The sequence below is a fragment of the Zalophus californianus genome, chromosome 6, assembly GCF_009762305.2.
Source record: "Zalophus californianus isolate mZalCal1 chromosome 6, mZalCal1.pri.v2, whole genome shotgun sequence".
Classification (NCBI taxonomy): domain Eukaryota; kingdom Metazoa; phylum Chordata; class Mammalia; order Carnivora; family Otariidae; genus Zalophus; species Zalophus californianus.
Genome location: NC_045600.1, coordinates 36220166 through 36239008, shown reverse-complemented (window position 1 = coordinate 36239008; position 18843 = coordinate 36220166). Strand labels below are relative to the sequence as shown.

Here is an 18843-nt window from a genome sequence, read left to right as displayed (position 1 = left end):
GTACAGCTCCCACGCAGAAAGCACGTGTTCCATTCCATCCAAAATGTATACAGCTTTCTTTTAGTTGTGAAAAGATCATCAGTTGAATTAGAGCTATTGTTCTTAGACTCTCTTTAACTCAGTCATGTATCAACTTTCTGACTTATTTTATTTTGGCAAATGTACAAATAACTTGGTTATAATGAAAGAACATATTAAAAATTCATAATGGGGTGCCTGGGTGGTCAGTTGGTTAAGTATCTGCCTTTGGCTCAGGTCATGTTCCCAAGGTCCTGGGATCGAACCCCGCATCAGGCTCCCTGCTAAGTTTTGATTTGTATTTCCCTTCTCCCTCTCCTTCTGCTGTTCCCTCTGCTTGTGCTCTCTCTCTGTCAAATAAAAAAAAACTTAAAAAAAATTCATAATGATGAAAATATTTTTTTCATTCTTTTCCAACTGGAGGCTTAATTGCATATACTTAATGATTGAAGATTGTAGAGTTGCCTTTTGCCATATGTTGTTTGAGAAGATAAACTTGAAAGCAACTAAAGCAAAACAAAATACCACATAATATTCCTTACATGTGGGATCTTTAAAAAAAAAGTCTAACTTCTAGAAACAGCGAGTAGAAAAGTGGTTGTCAGGGATGGGGGGTAGGGAATAGAAGTTGGTAAAAGGGTACAAACTTCCAGTGATAAGTTGAGTAAGGTCACATGATGGCTATTCTTGATTAACACTGTATTAAAGCATCAAAATTTGCTAAGAGAGTTGAATTTAAATGTTCTCACCAAAAAAAAAAAAAGATGTGAAGTGATTGGATGTGTTAATTAACTAGATAGTGGGAATCCTTCCACAAAGTATGTGGGTATCAAATCACCATGATCTACACTTTAAATATCTTACAATTTTGTCAATATACCTCAATAAACCTAAAAAAAAGAGCAAAACAATATGAAAACTATATTTAATGCTTCTAGTTTATGAATAGTTCCATTTGACCTCCTTAAAGGAGCCTAGCTTTTTCCTCATTTAACATCTTTATACTTGGGTATTTGCTCATATGTTTCTTTTTGATATTTGTCTTGCATATGGTGGCACTCAATAAATGTTTTTCAATTAGTGATGAATCAGATAACCCTATTTTAAAAATGTAATTTTGCTTTTTCTTTCTTCTATTTAAAATCAATTTAACTTTAAGAATAGTGGCAATTCATTTAGTAGAACTATAATGGAAAGAGAAATACAGATTTAAAACTCATACTTTTTTTTTTTAAAACTCATACTTTCATTTGAGGAAGTCATTGAGTGAAACACCTTTTAATTTGTGCTTGATCTTCATGGGGGTGGGGGTCTTTGGAATGAGAATGCCATAAAAACCACAATAGAGCTGTGTGAGTTCAGATCAAAAACCACACTCTTTTTAAAAATTTTTATTTAAATTCATTTAATTAACATATAATGTATTATTGGTTTCAGAAGTAGAGGTTAGTGATTCATCAGTTGCCTATGACACCCAGTGCTCATCACATCACGTGCCCTCCTTAATGTCCATCACCCAATTACCCCATCCCCCCACCCCCCTCCACTCCAGCAACCCTCAGTTTGTTTCCTATGGTTAAGAGTCTCTTATGGTTTGTCTTCCTCTCTGGTTTCATTTTGTTTTATTTTTTTCCTCTCTGAGTGGTGTGAAGTGGTATCTCATTGTAGTTTTGATTTGTAATCGCTTCTCGGCCTTTTGGCTAAGATCAAGTGTAGTTTTGATTTGTATTTCCCTGATGTTGAGCATCTTTTCATGTGTCAACCATCTTGATGTCTTCTTCGGAAAAATGTCTTTTCATGTCTTCTGCCCATTTTTTTAACTGGATTATTGTTTTTTTGTGGTGGTGTTTGATAAATTCTTTATATATTTTGGATACTAACCCTATATCAGATATGTCATTTGCAAATATCTTCTCACATTCCGAAGGTTACCTCTTAGTTTTGTTGATTGTTTCGTTTGCTGTACCGAAGCTTTTTACCTTAAGTCCCATTAGTTCATTTTTCCTTTTGTTTCCCTTGCCTCAGGAATTTAGGAAACAAAACAGGTGAACATGGGGGGGTGGGCAGGGTGGAGAAGAGAGAGAAACAAACTGGGAAACAGACTCTTACCAATAGAGAACAAACAGGGTTGCTGGAGGGGAGGTGGGCAGCGGGGATGGTTTAGATGGGTGATGGGGATTAAGGAGGGTACTTGTTGTGATTAGCACTGGGTGTTGTATGTTAAGTGATGAGTCACTGAAATCTACACCTGAAGCTGATATTACACTGAATATTAACAAAGTGGAATTTAAATAAGAATTTGAAAGACCAAAAAAATAATTAAAAATTAAAAAAAAAAGAATTCCAGGCATCATTGTGTAATCATTGTTCTTCCAGGGTCTTCCCTGGGCCCCCTCTGTCTGGCTCTGTTATATTGCTGACCACAGTTAACTGTAACCATGTACTTTGCTTCTCCCACTAAGGGATTCAGGCAAGACATTTGTTTTGTTTTTATATTTATCTGATTGTATGAAAAGATGTAGAGGGTTGTATTAAACTTACTCTTCTGTTCATGGCACATGGGTCTGGACAAGGCCCCAATCTAACTTTTATTCACTTGTTTAATTTGTGTTTCTTTCTATACCCATGCCCTCCCTCCATTTCCCTTTCTCCTTAGCCCACTATTGTGATGTGCTTAAGGTGTATCTTTTCGTTTTGTGTTGTCTTGCAAAATACATATTATATTTATGTGCTCATGTATTTTTAAGTTGGGTAAATTGATGTTACATGTTATTCTGCTTCGTAAATTTTTGAGCACACGTATTTAAAATGCCCCACTGTTCCCATGTGTGTACATCTAATTTGTGTCTAAGTGCTGCACTGTACTCTGTGGTGTGCAACCGCTACATGCCCCTTCTCCATTCCAGAAGCTTTTTATAGCTCTATCAGCTATTAGCACAGCAGGTTATTAATAAATGTTTGCAGAATGAATGAATGAATGAATGAATGAATGAATGAATCAGTCAATGTGGGAGTGAGTTCTGATGGTGCTTAGTGGGGAAAAAATCCAGGTAGAAGGGACAGCAAGAGTGCAGTAAGTGTTTGGGGAAATAAGTAGTTGATGTTTGTGTGACTCCTGTGCATGGGGGCAGTGGTGGGAAGGCTGAGGAAGCAAGAGGTTCATTTATTTATTTGAGAGAGAGCCCGCTCGAGTTGGGGGGGAGGGGCAGAGGAAGAGGGAGAGAGAATCCCAAGCCGACTCTGAACTGAGTGTGGAACCCATTGCGTCTCACGACCCTGAGATGACCTGAACCAAAACCAAGAGTCAGTTGCTCAACCGCCTGAGCCACCCAGGTGCCCCTGAAGAAGTAAACTTTAGAAGAGTGTCTACTGAAGCACAGATTTTTGTTTTTTCAGATTAATGTGTGGAAAACAGAGCTGAATCATGCCTTGCCCTCACCGCTGCATCAAATCGAAGCCTGGCTCCAGGAGATAGAGGAGCTTATAGATGAAGACTTGCCAACTTCCCAGGATTACGGTGAAGCCATGGCTCTAATACAGGAGAAAATGACTTTAATCAAGGTTGGAAATTAAAAAAGAATCATGGAAAAATCTATGCTTCATTAGGGACTGTTCTTGAGGAAGACTTTGTCCTAGGGAGAAGGGAAGGAAATATAATGGGTGTTTGAGGATGGTTTAGAACAATTCCCTTGGGGATTTTTGGGAGCCAGAGATACCTTCACTTTCTTCATGGGCATTGTGCTAGTTCAAGCTGGGAACAATAAGGTAGAGTCTAGTAAGTTCTAAAGCAATTGTAAAGCCTGACAAAAAGGAGGGAGGAGACTGGTTTAAAATATGAGAGATTGGGTTCTCACTACAGTGGCATGAAGGAATTTGATATGTGACATTTATAGCATGTGAACATACAAGGGAATGGAAAATCTGAAAACAAAAAATTTTGATAATGCTTTTACCAAAGAAACTACGGTCTGCCTCTCTGTAAAATGTTGCAGTTTAAAGCACTTCTGATGAAAATACTCATCTGCAAAGTTTTAGTTAAAAAAAAAAAGTAAGGGCTTTATGATTTTTTTTGGAAAAAGATGCAGTGCATGCCCAGAGCAAATGAGATTAACAAACCCCCAGTTACAATGTTTGGCAAGAAGTCTGGTTCATGTCATGCTGAATTTCTTTTCAGAATCTGATGGATAAATTTGATTGTCATTTGAATACTCTTCTGGCATTCGAAAGTAGAGATGAAGAACATTTACCACTGGTACCACCTAGGAAATTGGAGGAAATGAAAGGACGGTTTGTAACACGAGCACTTCTCAACTGCTCATACCATTCATGTTTGAGCACTAACACGAGGCCATGGGGACCAGAAAATTAGAGATTTTTAGATCATTTCTGACAAGTATTCTTGAAATCTTGATGAATAGTACCTTCACATTTTATATAATAGTATATCATGCTCACTATACTTGCTCTCTTATTGGATGGTAGGATATGGTGGTGGGCAAAATTCTGGATGTGGAGTCAGAAAATGAGCTCCATATCTGAGTTTTGATAAAGTTATCATCTTTCTGAGCATGTATTCTCATTTGTAAATACAGGTTAATGGTAATCACTCTTTTCATGTCTCACAAGGATCCTGCGTGAAATGGGAGGAGGTATCTGAAAGCACTTTGTAAACTCCAAAATACTATAAATAGAGATTATTTAATTGACGGTTGTCCACATCATTTCCTCTTTTCTCATCATTCATTAAGTAGCTTACTAGAATGATAATAAGAGGGTGTTAGCCTTAATAATGAAAGCTGTTGTAATATATAAATGTTGAAATTATGGTTGCATTCAGTTACACAAAAGTTTACAAATTTAGTAAAATATTTTGGAGATTAACATTTATTATAGGATTTTTTCAATAGGGGAATCATTTCTTCAGAAAATGTTCTGTTTGATGTTTTCATCTCAGAAATAGTTGTTTTATATTTAGCCACAATGTTTGTTTTACTTTGTGTGTTTTTGTTTTTGTTTTTTAAAGAAGATTTGGGGCATCTGACTGGCTTAGTTGGTAGAGCATGTGACTCCTGATTTAAGGGTCATGTTCAAGCTCCACATTGGGCGTAGTATAGCTTACTTAAAAAAAAAAAACGATTTGAGGATACATCTGAGTTCCATGTGTTTAAAATAAAAAGCCAAAGACCAAATATTTTTAGAAATGCCAAATAGATTATCTCGCATTCGGGCAATAATATTAAGTTAAACTCTAAAACCTGCAATATTTTCCAGAATCAACAACATTTCGGGGAAAAAATTCATTCCACGTCTAGAATTTCATTACTATAAGTGCTCAGTTCTTGGTTTGCTAGATGAAGTGAAATTAAAGTTGGATGTTTGGAACATCAAATATGGGAACAAAGAATCTGTGGAATTGTTGCTGGAAGACTGGCATGTAAGCTGTTTTATTTTGTGTCTTAGACAAGTATTCTCCACGTCTGGGAGCTAGGTGTGCATTTTTTTCTTGGCACAATTTCCCTTCACCTTTTCAGGTTTTGAGATGGGTTTTCTTGGTAACTTTCGTTAGCTTAAAACTGCCTGGAGAACAGAATTGCAGGTAGTCAAATAACAGACAGTGGGAGGAGGAAGAAAGAAAACAGCATTATTTACCTCACCAGGGGAGAGTCAGTCAGCCAGGCTAATTAACATAATAGTTAGAAAATGCTTCAACGTTCTTTCCATTAACAATTCCAACTTTCGCTTTTTAAATATTTTTTCCACTCAGATTCATGGTTTCATTCAAAAATTGATTTTTTCTCAGAACATTTTTATCTTAGCCTTTCAAGTTGTAAGAGTGGGAAAGACAGTACATTTTTTCCTGAGGCTTTTTATGGAGAGGGGGTTTAGCTCTTGCAGTTTGTAGGAAAGAAATGTTGCAATGATTTAAATATAAACATGTTCATTTGTAAATTTAAAAGCATTCTAGAAATGTCATTTCTACAGTTAGGACTTATCATTCTTCCTTTTTCCCTCTTTTTGGAATGAGAGACCAAAAAGAAAAATCCAAGATTGTAAGTTTTGGTGCAAAAATTGAAAAACACAATGAAGAGAGGTTTATTTACAGTGAATGATTTAAACACTGTACATTCCTGAATAGAAAGCATCATTCTAAATCAGACTAGGTTTTGAATATCTTTCTTTCTTTTGCTTTCTTTGATTTTTCATTTTTCCATTTAAGTAATCATACCATTGGTGCTAAAAAGTATACAATAAATAGAGGAGTTTTTAATTAACTCTGTTATTTTTCCATAACAGAATTTGCTTGCATAGGACACATAATTTGATTAATGGTAGTTTCTCAAATGTTTTTGTGTGATGGATGGTATCTATTTATAACATATTCTAATATATCTAATAAAAATTATTCAATATTAGTAAAAATGTGCAAAATAAGAGAAACTGATATAAATTATGCAATATTAATAAATATATGAAATAGATTTTGGGTTGCCTGGGTGGCTCAGTCATTAAGCGTCTGCCTTCGGCTCAGATCATGATCCCAGGGTCCTGGGATTGAGCCTCGCATTGGGCTCCCTGTTTGGCGGGAAGCCTGCTTCTCCCTCTCCCACTCCTTGCTTGTGTTCCCTCTCTCGCTGTGTCTCTCTCTGTCAAATAAATAAATAAAATCTTTAAAAAAAATTTATGTCTCTATCTGGATATCTTGGCACATTTTTAATAGTAAAAAACTGTCAACATTTTTTTTTCCTTCCCCCCACCAGAAATTTACTGAAGAAAAAGAGTTCCTAGTTCAACTTGAAACTTCCTTTCAGAGATGTGAAGAAATCCATAAGAATTTAGGTAAAGCTGTATAGTTACTTTTTGTTGGAAATAGCATTTTATCTGTTTCACTTACTTTATACCTTAATGTTTTAGGAATTGGTTTTACGTATGTGTTTTCTTTGGAAAATCCTTGCGTTCACTTTTAATATTGTCAGTACGTAACTATTTCACCACTGTCAATTAATATGCCAATATTTTTCTTATCAGTATGATTTTATTAATAATAAACTGTTTTCTGAGATTACCTTCTTGTTTTGTTAACATTATAGCTGGAGAATATCAGGATATTAGTAAAGAATATACCACGGTGGAATATAATATTTGTATGTATAGAAAAAATATATATAATGTGAAATCCACTCTACAAAAAGTTCTGACATGTTGGGCTACTTATGTGGAAAACCTTCGCTTACTCAAGGCTTGTTTTGAGGAGACAAAGAAGGAACAGATTAAAGAGGTATTTTCAGTCTAATGGTACCTCCTCAATTTTACTTTCTTTTTTTTTTTTCATTTTGTTTGGAGATCCTCATTTTCAATCCAAAAATTAGAGGCCAGAGAACAGTAAGTGTATGAATCTTGGAAAAATTCTTCAAGGTATTGGAAAGAGTTTAGTTTCTTTCTAATATAATTGCCAAAAGGAAGTTTTCTTCTCATTATAGGTATTACACACACACACACACACACTCACACAGTGTAGCTTTTGAAAGATGTATTTTTAAGTTCTTTGGAAAGAAAAGAAAAGCCTTGGAGTATTTGATAGCTTATAGATACATTTAAAATAAATTGATATTTTAAAAAGTTTTATTTTTCTATTTGGATTGGATGAATACCTTTCAGCTCTAAAATTTCCCTGAGTTTCTAGAGGAAGAAAATGCAGCATACCTTAGACTTATGTGGAAAGGTATGGAAGAAATTTCAGTGTAATTCAGTATTGTTTTCATTTGCTAGTCATGTAATAATCTGTTTTATGATTATTCTCTGAGGTAGTTTTTCTTTCTTTCATTTGTTTTCCTCTCTTGCAAATGGATATAGACAGCCTCTCAGATTAAACATTTTCCAAATAGAAACTAAAGTTACTCAGCTGAAAATGGGCTGTTTATATGAAAGTAAAATTTGTGATAAGTGTAGGAATGCAAAAAGAATATTTGAGGGGTTAGTGAGTCATTCTTCTTGTCACCTGTAGTGATTCTAGAAATCCAAATCTTTGGCTTTCAACACTTCTGTGTTTAAACATCTTTTTTTTTAACTTTTTATTTAAATTCTAGTTGGTTAACATACTGTGTAATATTAATTTCAGTTGTATAATATAGTGATTTAATACTTTCATACAGCATCCAGTGCTCATCAGGACAAGCACACTCCTTAATCTCCAACGCCTATTTCACCCATTCCCCCACCCACCTCCCCTCTGGTAGCCATCAGTTAAGAGTCTGTTTCATGGTTTCTCTCTCTCTTTGTCCCTTAGGTCATTTGTATCTTAAATTCCACATATGAGTGAAATTATATGGTATTTGTCTTTCTCTGACTGACTTAATTTGTTTAGCATAATACTCTCTACCTCCATCCATTAAAGATCTTTTATGAAAATTCACATAACTGAGAAAAATAACACATTAAGCCTTGCAATTCCCAAACTCTGTGCTAAGGTGCCCTGAACTGCCAAAGAGGACTTTCAAGATAATTTAAATTTTGAGGGAGACACAGCAACATCAGTCTGCAGTCTTTTGGATACCATGCAGCAAATAACTACCAAGTGGTTTGGACCCGCCTACATAGAAAATAAGACCCGTAAGATGAATCTTCTGACCTAGGGAATCTATGAAAAAATTACTGAGACATTTAGGGCGCCGTGAACTGATAAATGCTTGAGAACTTTTGCTCCAAGTTCATTAACCACTTAGAAAGATAGAATATCAGATGCTTCCTAAAAGTTCAGGACCAGGAGTGATGACAGACAGCTGGTGCCTGCCAATTAGTGATTAGGAATGAAGAGCTAGTCCAACAAGGAAGGCTCAGGGTCTCTGCAAGAACCTCACACTCACTTTTGCTTAGAATCAACCTTAGTAAAGATCTATTATGGATAATGGAAAGACAAGTGTTATGTCATTAAAATATGTTGCTTCTATGTTGTGTAGGTTCCCTTTGAGACACTATCCCAGTGGAATGTAGAACATACTACTTTAAATGAAGTGGGGAATTTCTTAATTCAAGTCAGTAATGATGAAGTTGGATCATCTATTTCTAAAGAACTGAGAAGGCTGAATAAAAGATGGAGAAAACTTATTACAAAAACTCAGCTTGTAAGTTTTTTTGTTTTATTTTTGGTTTTTGGTAACAGCTTCATCGAGATATAACTCCCATGCCATACAGTCCACTCATTTAAAGGGTGTAACTCAGCGAGGTTTAGTATATTCAGAGTTGTGCAGCCATCATGGTCATGAATTTTAGAACATTTTTGTCACCTAAAGAAACTCTGTACCCATTAGCAGTCACTCCCCACTTTCTCCCAGCCTCCCCAGTAGCCACTAATCTACTTTATGTCTCTGTAGATTTGCCTATTCTGGATATTTCATACAGATGGGATCATATAATATCTGGCCTTGTGTTTCTTGACTTTTTTTTAACTTAGCATAATGTTTTCAAGGTTTGTCTGTGTTGTAGCATGTATTAGTACTCCATTTCTTTTTATGGCAAATAATAGTCTATTGTGTGGATACCCAACATTTTATTTATTCATTGATCAGTTGATGGACATTGGCTTCTTCCCACCTTTTTGACTATTATGAATAATGTTGCTGTGAACATTTATGTACAAGTTTTTGTGTGGACATGTAATGTATAGCTTTCTAGTTGAAATTCATTTACTATTATAGAACAAAATTAAGCGTTTCTGCCTACCAATTTCAAGTTCCTTGAGAACATACGCTGAGCTTTATATAGCTTTATAGTTAGCGTACATAGTGCCTTATAAAAGCAGACCTTTAATAAACAATTTTTGAACTTAAATGATTAAATTAGTCTGTTTCTTATTCTTAATAATTTGAGACTGAGGTTTTTTTTGGGAAATGCTTATACTTTATAACATTGTTATTAAGTGATAAATCCCAGAATATATCGAATATATTATGTCCAATTATTGTTGGTAATGATATATCTTCACATAAATAATATGGGCTTTAAATTTCATGACATTTTTTTATAGGAGATGAACCTGCCACTTATAAAAAAACAGGATCAACCCAATTTTGACAATTATGAAAATACTCAGCTATCTAAAGAAGAAAAACCAACTGTTGATTTTTCGACAGATATGTCAATAGAACTTCCTGAAAATCAGAATCAGAATATAAAGGTAAAATAGTCATATTTTATGTATTTCATTTGTATATAGAAATAACTTGGCTATTTAAAAAAAATTTTTTTAAGTAGGCTCCACGCCTAGTAGGAGCCCCACTCAGGGCTTGTCCTCATGACCCTGAGATCAAGACCTGTGCTGAAATCAAGAGTTGGATGCTTAACTGACTGAGCCACCCAGGTGCCTCAACTTGGGTATTTTTCTTTTGATAAAACCATATTGTTGAAACAATGGTAAATGTGATTATTGGGTAACATTTAAAGTATGGTCATTTTCCACTAGAATGTCAAGTGGATCCCTTCATGAAGGAGCTTTCAGTGTTCAAGTCTGTGTCTCTCACTCGCTGAGGACTTCCACAGACATGCAGAAGCAGCCGTGACTTCTGAGCTGTGGAAATGGAGTTGATATTTTCTTCAGATGACTTTTGATTGTGTTCAGAGATTGTCCAGCTTTGGTCTAGCCCCTGGCCTGTGTCTTGCTTCCTTTCTGTACAATGGGGGACAATATAATTTTTATTTCTTGTTTTGTTGGATAATTTGGAGAATGACTTCAGATTATAGATAAGACTATGGAAAAGGAACAAAAAAAAATCATACACATGTAAGATATAATACCTGTGATTTGGGAAATATGCCTCCTTCTGGATAATAATGGATCCAACGTCACTTAAAGTAACTTTTCACTGGCTTTGGCCAGTGGCTGTGATGGAGTGCCAATGTTTCCCACCATAAGGAGACCTGATCAGAGAAAATCTTGAAAGATCTGAAATTGTACAATATGCTTTTAGAATATAAGAATGCAGAATACTATATTCCTCTAATACATTTAAGATACGGTCTGATTAACAACAACTTTAAGAATGTATCTATCGTATGAACCATGAGAGATGATGGACTCTGAAAAACAAACTGAGGATTCTAGAGGGGAGAGGGGTGGGGGGATGGGTTAGCCTGGTAATGGGTATTAAAGAGGGCACGTTCTGCGTGGAGCACTGGGTGTTATGCACAAACAATGAATCATGGAACACTACATCAAAAACTAATGACGTAATGTATGGTGATTAACATAACAATAAAAAAGTACAATAAAAAAAGAATGTATCTATCATGTAAGGTGTAAAGCTGTAGCATAACAACCTATAGGATACTGAGAGATGATTAATGGGAAAAGGCTTAATTGTGTTGAAACTGGATTCTGAGTCTCTTCTTGGTGATGTTTCACAACTGCTATTGCTCAGAGTTGTATTTAGTTAAATTGTATATGAGTCTTAGAAAGGTCTATAGAGTCATTACCCTAATTTTCTAAACTTTAATCTTTTTATCTGCAAAGTGGAAATGATAGTAACTAAATGATAGGAATGATATTCTCATTAAGAAAATATATGTGGGGTGGGGGGATGGGTTAGCCTGGTGATGGGTATTAAAAAGGGCACATTCTGAGTGGAGCACTGGGTGTTATGCACAAACAATGAATCATGGAACACATCAAAAACTAATGATGTATGGTGATTAACATAACAATAAAAATTATTAAAAAAAAATATGTGAACATGGAGCACCTGGGTGGCTCAGCCGGCTAAGCATCTGCCTTCAGCTCAGGTCATGATCCCAGGGTCCTGGGATTGAGGCCTGTGTCGGGCTCCCTGCTCAGTGGGGAGTCTGCTTCTCCCTCTGCCCCCTCTATGCTTGTGCTCTCTCTCTCTCGCTCTTGCTCTCTCTCTCTCAAATAAATAAATAAAATCTTAAAAAAAAAATATGTGAACAATTTTTTTACTTTTTAAAGTGATAAATATGATCATAAAGTGCTATTATCATCGTCCAAAAACTAGGTTTTAAGTTACTAAAATATATTGAATTAGCCATCTTCAGGAAAAAAAGAGATAACTTTTTTTTTAACTGAAAATTATTTTATAATGTAAATGTTGCCATCTTCTTAGCGATAATTTTGAATGTTGTAGGCCGAGGAAGAACATGAAAAAGAAAATGAATTCATAGGGCAACTTAAAGTGGCTGAAGATGTTGAAAAACTCATTGGACAAGTGGAAATCTGGGAGGCAGAAACTGAATCTCTTTTGGAGTTTCTGAGACATCAAGAGGGTGTAGATGCCTCAGTGGAAGAACGTTTGCAGGTATGAGTGTAAAAGTATTATAGATTGCATGGTTGTGGACTTATGTATTAAGATAAATACAAGGTTTTAAAGTAAATAGTAATGAGGTGCGCCTGGGTGACTCAGTTGGTTGAGTGTCTGACTCTTGATTTCGGCTCCCGTCGTGATCTCTATCTCGTGGGATGGAGTCCTTCATTGGGCCCTGCGCTCAGTGGAGAATCTCCTTGAGATTCTTTCTCCCTCTCCCTCTGCCCCCCCACCCACACTCACTCTCTCTATTTCTAAATAAATAAATAAAATCTTAAAAAATGTAAATAGTAAAAGGACCATTGTTTGAATTTTCTTCGTTCAGACTTTTAAAAATTGTATGGATTGTCATCCCTGGGTCATTTGCTGAGATTTTGCTTGAAGACAGAGGATAGATTAGGAGACCACTAAGAATACCTATGACTCTCAATTCTTGAACTGATTTTCCTAGCTACAGAATGGAAATTAAAATATTCTCTTGTTTCCAAGGGCAATGAGGAGATGAGTAAGGATACGTCAGTTAGGTCAGTGCAGTGTGAGTATAAAAGATTATACGATCTATGCTTTGAAAGCTCACCCACCGATTAAGCCACTTTCCCTTCCTTGATGCAGGGAGGGTGACGGATGTTGTTAAAACCTTTCTGTCTTTATTCTCTGGCAGTTCGACTCATTGAAAAGCAATGAGGCCAGAGTGTGTTTTAATTCATTCAGTTCTCCTGGGAAAGAAGTTACAATTGAGGTTTTTACTGAGTTCCAGCTCAACTATAAAACTTATGGAGCATGTCATAAATTACAACAAGGTGGAAAGTTCCTGGAATAAAGGAATATTTATGTAATTCTTTTAAATCCACATTTCTGAAAGGTGTATATATAGCATTTTGTGTTTTCATGGTTTATAAGAATGGTATTTTTTATTGCTTTGAAAGTATTATATAAACATACCTGTGCCATCTGTCAGTGCTTTTATTTATTCTTATTTTTATTTTATTTTTATATTTATTTATTTGTTATATCTGGAATTTATTTTAGTGAAAGAAATAAGTGAGGAATGAGAAATTCAATATTCTAAAGCCTCTTTTAAAAAATGAAAATCCAAAATACTAGAATATACTTACGTTAACAAGGAATTAAGTAGATCTTTATTAGAGCAAGATATATGGTGAAGTAAGAAATGTAAATTACTGAGCAGTACAGGTGATGTGATTTTTTAAAATGGTTTTTAAACATTTGCTTTTTTAAAATTTAAATTCTAGTTAGTTGACATACAGTTCAATATTGATTTCAGAAGTAGAGTTCAGTGGTTCATCATTTACATACAATACCCAGTGCTCATCATAACAAGTGCACTCCTTAATACCCATCACCTACCTAGCCCATCCCCCACCCACCTCCCTCCATCAACCCTCAGTTTGTTCTCTATAGTTAAGTCTCTTATAATTTGTTTCCCCCTCTCTTTTTGCCCCCTCCCAAATGTTCATCCATTTTGTTTCTTAAATTCCACATATGAATGAAATCATGTGGTACTTATCTTTCCCTGATTGACTTATTTTGCTTAGCCTAATATACGGTAGCTCCATCCACGTTGTTGCAAATGGCAAGATTTCATTCTTTGATGGCTGAGAAGATGGGGTGTATATACCCCATCTTCTTTATCCATTCATCAGTCGGTGGGCATTTGGATTCTTTCCACACTTTGGCTATTGTGGACATTGCTGCTATAAACATTGGGGTGCATATATCCCTTCGAATGTATATTTTTGTATCCTTTGGGTAAATACCTAGTAGTATAATTGGTGGATCATAGGGTAGTTCTATTTTTGGCTTTTTGAGGAACTTCCAGACTGTTTTCCAGAGTGGCTGCCCCAGTTTGCATTCCCACGGACAGTGTAGGAGGGTTCCCCTTTCTCCTCATCCTCACTGACACCTGTTGTCTCTTGCGTTAATTTTAGCCATTCTGACAGTTGTGAGGTGGTGTTTCATCATAGTTTTTATTTGTATTTCCCTGATGATGAGTGACGTTGAGCATAAAATGGTTGCTTTTTTTAGACTTTATGCTTTTATATCCATAGAAAAATGTGTTAGGATATACAGATAACTAATTCTGTGTTGATCCTGAATTATGCCCCACTCTTTTTTTTTTTTTTAAGATTTTATTTATTTATTTGAGAGAGAGAGAATGAGAGGTAGAGAGCACGAGAGGGAAGAGGGTCAGAGGGAGAAGCAGACTCCTTGCTGAGCAGGGAGTCCGATGTGGGACTCGATCCCGGGACTCCAGAATCATGACCTGAGCCGAAGGCAGTCGCTTAACCAACTGAGCCACCCAGGCGCCCGAATTATGCCCCACTCTTAGCACATTTCCTGTTGCCTAGTAGATGCAAACCAAGTATTTTTAAAATGAATGTGTGAACGATTGACTTAAATGACAACTAAGGGAGGAATGGGGAAGAACTTTTTCTTTACATTCGATACCTTCCCATTCCTGAGTTTTTTTATGTGAGATTTTGTTACTTTTATAATTAAAAAGAAAAAAATTGAAATTATAAATGAATGTGCTCAGTGTAGAACGTTTAAATAATGCACAAAAGTATAAAGAAGAAAACAAAAATCATCATGATTCCATTGCTCTAAGATAAATAAAATCAGCATTTACTTAGTTGATATTAAACAATGTAATTTCTATATTATCATACTCATACCACCCTTGAATTGTAATTTTTTTTGCTGATTTGATAACTAAGAAGCAGTACCTTGTTATTATTTTAATTTGTACTTATTTAATTACATGTAAGGTTGAGCTATCTTTTATGTATTAACCATTTGTTTCTGTGAATTATCTGTTCATGTGTTTTCTGAATTTTGGGGGAATCTTAGTACTTCTGTTATTGAATGTTTAAGTCTTTGAGACACATTTTCATTTGTGTGGCAAATATTTTCACCAAGTCGTTGACTTTTAAGTTGTTTATTTTATTTTACATAGAATTTAAAAAAAATTTTTTTTAAGGATTTTATTTATTTATTTATGTATGTATGTATGTATTTATTTTTTGAGAAACACCAGAAATATTTCACAGACGCACCAGAAGCTCACATTGTCAACAGGATTAAGCTGCTACTGTTTTCCCGCCATGACATCAGGCGGCGGGGGCGGCGGGGGCGGGGCCCCCACCCCGCAATGTGTGCGCACGCGCAGAGGAGATTTTATTTATTTATTTGACAGAGAGCGAGCGAGAGCAGGAACACAAGCAGGGGGAGTGGGAGAGGGAGAAGCAGGCTTCCCGCTGAGCAGGGAGCCCGATGCGGGGCTCGATCCCAGGAGGCTGGGATCATGACCAGAGCTGAAGGCAGACGCTTAACGGCTGAGCCACCCAGGCGCCCCTATTTTACACAGAGAATTTTTATGTTTATGTTCTTACTCTTACCCCTAAAAAGGTCACTTCACATCCAGAGAGAGTGTATCAGTTTTCATGGATAATTTCTTCTGTTTTGTAGTTTCGTTTTATATGTAACTTTCTGATCCATCTGAAATTTATTTTTAGTATGTTGTAGAAAGCATGGTTTTAAAAAGTTTTATTTTCCAATAGTCAGTTTCTCCAGTAACATTTATTGAATTTCCTTCCAACTGATTTGACTTAGAATAGCTTCATTTTAAGGTTTATTACTATTCTCTCAACTTATTTTCTGTCTATTGGCATTGTATTACTACTAGGCTTTAGTTTATTAACATGCCTACCGTATAAAGAATAATCTATGAAAGACTTTGTTTCTCAGAATCTGTACTTATATAAAGTTTCAAAATGAAGTTTTAAAATAACATTTTTAGAGTACAGATTTACCTCATTTTGGATGAATAGTTAACTTTTTATGATGTCGTGATGAGATTAAGGCTAATGTTTAACATAGAATATTTATTGTGGTTTCACTTTGTTTTAATAGCATCTTATTGCCAAAGGCTCTATGTATGAAGAGCTTGTGTCCAGAACTGAAGATACCTTACAAATGGATATACAAAATATTTCAAGCCAGGAGTCCCTTCAACATGTTCTCACAGTTGGGCTTCAGACAAAGAATCAAGAAACAAAAGAGAAAGTTCAGGTCTCTTGTTTACTATTTCCTATTTAGTTAATGTAGTCTTTAAAAGTGAGTGGTCAGTGGCAGGATGGGGAAGAGAGGGAGGGGTTGCCCTGGAGGTTGGGAATGTTTTCTAAAATATTACTTTTGCATTTTTTACATATATGTATTTTAAATAATTTAGAACATATTAGAAAATATCAATATGGTAAATAGGATATTCTTCTATCTAGTGGGAAAATTAGAGTTACTACTCAAAGAATGTATTTATTAATTTATAACCTACTAAACAGCTGGGCCACGTGTTGAGAATTTCTTGTTTTTGCAGATCAATATGATAAAATTAGTTGCAGTGTTGAAAAACTCAGCTGATGCTTCACCAAACCTGGATGTCAGGCTGAAGGTGGAAGAATCACAGAAGGAACTTGACTCATACATGACAAGGGCTGAGCAATTACTTGGACAAAGAGAGAGCCGGAGTGAACTAATTTCAAAATACAAGGTGGGACTCTTTCAACCATCAAATGTAGGCTATTTATTATTGGCTACCTATCTCATTTGAAATCAAGATATTTTCATCACTGTAATTACACACAAAGTTATTGTAACTTGGAAAAATTCCCCAGTTTCATATATTGTTCCCAGAAACGATTAAAAATAAGCATTAACATGAAGAATTTTTTCAATTTAAATTTTATCATAGACCTGCTGAGTGGACTCAGTGGTAGAGTGTCAGGAGCACAGCTGATTCTACGATATGGAGCATGAATTTCTCTTGCTTTTTAAATCAGTGAAAAGGGCATAATAATTCCAGCTACCAAATTTGTTGTGAGACTTTAACTGAAAATAAGGCAAATAAAGGCACTTGGAATAGGTAAACTTCTCGGAATGTAAAATAACACTTTTATTATTAAAATGCTCTGATAAAAGTTCTATGTGGACCTAATGCTTACTGTGGTTAAAGATCCAGTGGTGGTGTTCTGTATGGAGAGAGTTTCAGGTTGCTTTTTCCTGGCTTGATAGGCGTCTAAAGATGTGTGCAAACCAGAGAGTCATTATTAATTAACACGTGGGAGGTGCTTGGGGGGGTATGAAGTAAAAGTAAGCCAAGGTCTCTACCACTGGACACATTGGAGAGGTTGGGTGATATGTGTCCTTTTGTTCATTCGTTTATTCAACATTTCACACACTTGCTGAACATTTAAAATGCGTTAGGCATCTTTTTTAGGAGAAGGAGCCTCTTTACTCTCATTGTGGCCTCCCTTACTTTTCTGGGCCTCAGTCCTCATTTGGCTTTCTGGTTTGTGAACCAGACCGGGCCCTGTTATCAGCCATCTCAACACTGCTTTTCCCATGACCTCAGAACCCTCCCTGCCTGGTCTGTACTGTTTGCGTGTTGCTGGTCACCACCTTTAACCAGTTCCCTCTGTGGTTTTTTTTTTGCCGCTTTTATTCCCAGGATGCTGAGAGTGCTAAACTGACCTTAAAGAGTCAATGGTTCTCAATGGTTCTCATAAATAATCGCTAGGTTGGATGTCAGGATGCTGATATGGTGTGCTCAGGAGAGACAGAAGGCAGAGGAAACATGGAGGCTCCAGGCCCCTTCTCTACCAGAGAGGGAAGTTAGAGGTGTCAGTCTGACACCATTTTCCTCTTCCTGACCGTCTGCCTTTTGGAATCTGAGGCAGGGATCCCCCCCCGCCCCCTTTTATCTCTGGCATTTAGTAAAGTAGATCTGTTTTCACAACAGAAGCAAGATCCCTGCCCTGTAGGTCCTGCCCTGAGACCCCTTGCCAGCATATAGGGTTAGTGTCTCCCTAGATCGTAAATCTAGCAGTGCTCACAGAGGCCGTGGAGGAGGGCCCTGGGGCTCAGCACCGTACCTTTTCTGCAGTAGGCCCATGACAAATGTCATGAGGGCATGAACAAATTCCCACCCAGTTTAACTGCCTTATTCCCTAGAATTACTTTTGTCCTCTGTCTCCTATAGGTTTTCTGCCTCTTTCACAAGCCCCAAATTCTTCTTTGTTCTGTCATTTGCTAATTAACTAGACTAGGTTTCTGCCAGTGTTTGCCAGGTAAATACTCCATACGAGCAGGTGGGCGTGAGAGAAGGAGCAGACACGTCTCTGCCCAATTGCTGCTCCCTCTATGGGGCAGGACTGGGTTGGCCCTGGGCAAAACTTGGAAGTTGACAATGTTGAGTTGTTGCCGCATAAAAATGCTTATGCACAAGATGAAATATTTGCCTGTTAACCCTACTATAAATTGTGTCTTATTGCAACACGAATACATGCTAGCATATTCTTCATATGGTATTGTTAATGAAGTATGGTCCTCTGCTCGCTAGTACTTAAGAACGTTAGAGGAAACAGTGCCAGTGGCTCCTTGCCCTGCACAATAATCCTTTTAATTATTTATCAGAGGGGTAACAAAAATCATTTTGAAT

The 18843-nt window shown here is 36.3% G+C and overlaps 1 protein-coding gene across 1 annotated transcript in view; it reads left to right on the top strand.

Moving 5' to 3' along the window:
- The window catches only part of SYNE2 (spectrin repeat containing nuclear envelope protein 2), a 313984-nt gene that overhangs the window by 97493 nt on the left and 197648 nt on the right, over positions 1–18843 (top strand). Inside the window, 10 exon segments of the mRNA XM_035727838.1 lie at positions 3415–3579; positions 4193–4305; positions 5290–5452; positions 6777–6855; positions 7107–7294; positions 8973–9137; positions 10040–10189; positions 12150–12320; positions 16260–16418; positions 16723–16896. Coding sequence (XP_035583731.1) covers positions 3415–3579; positions 4193–4305; positions 5290–5452; positions 6777–6855; positions 7107–7294; positions 8973–9137; positions 10040–10189; positions 12150–12320; positions 16260–16418; positions 16723–16896 — 1527 coding nt within the window.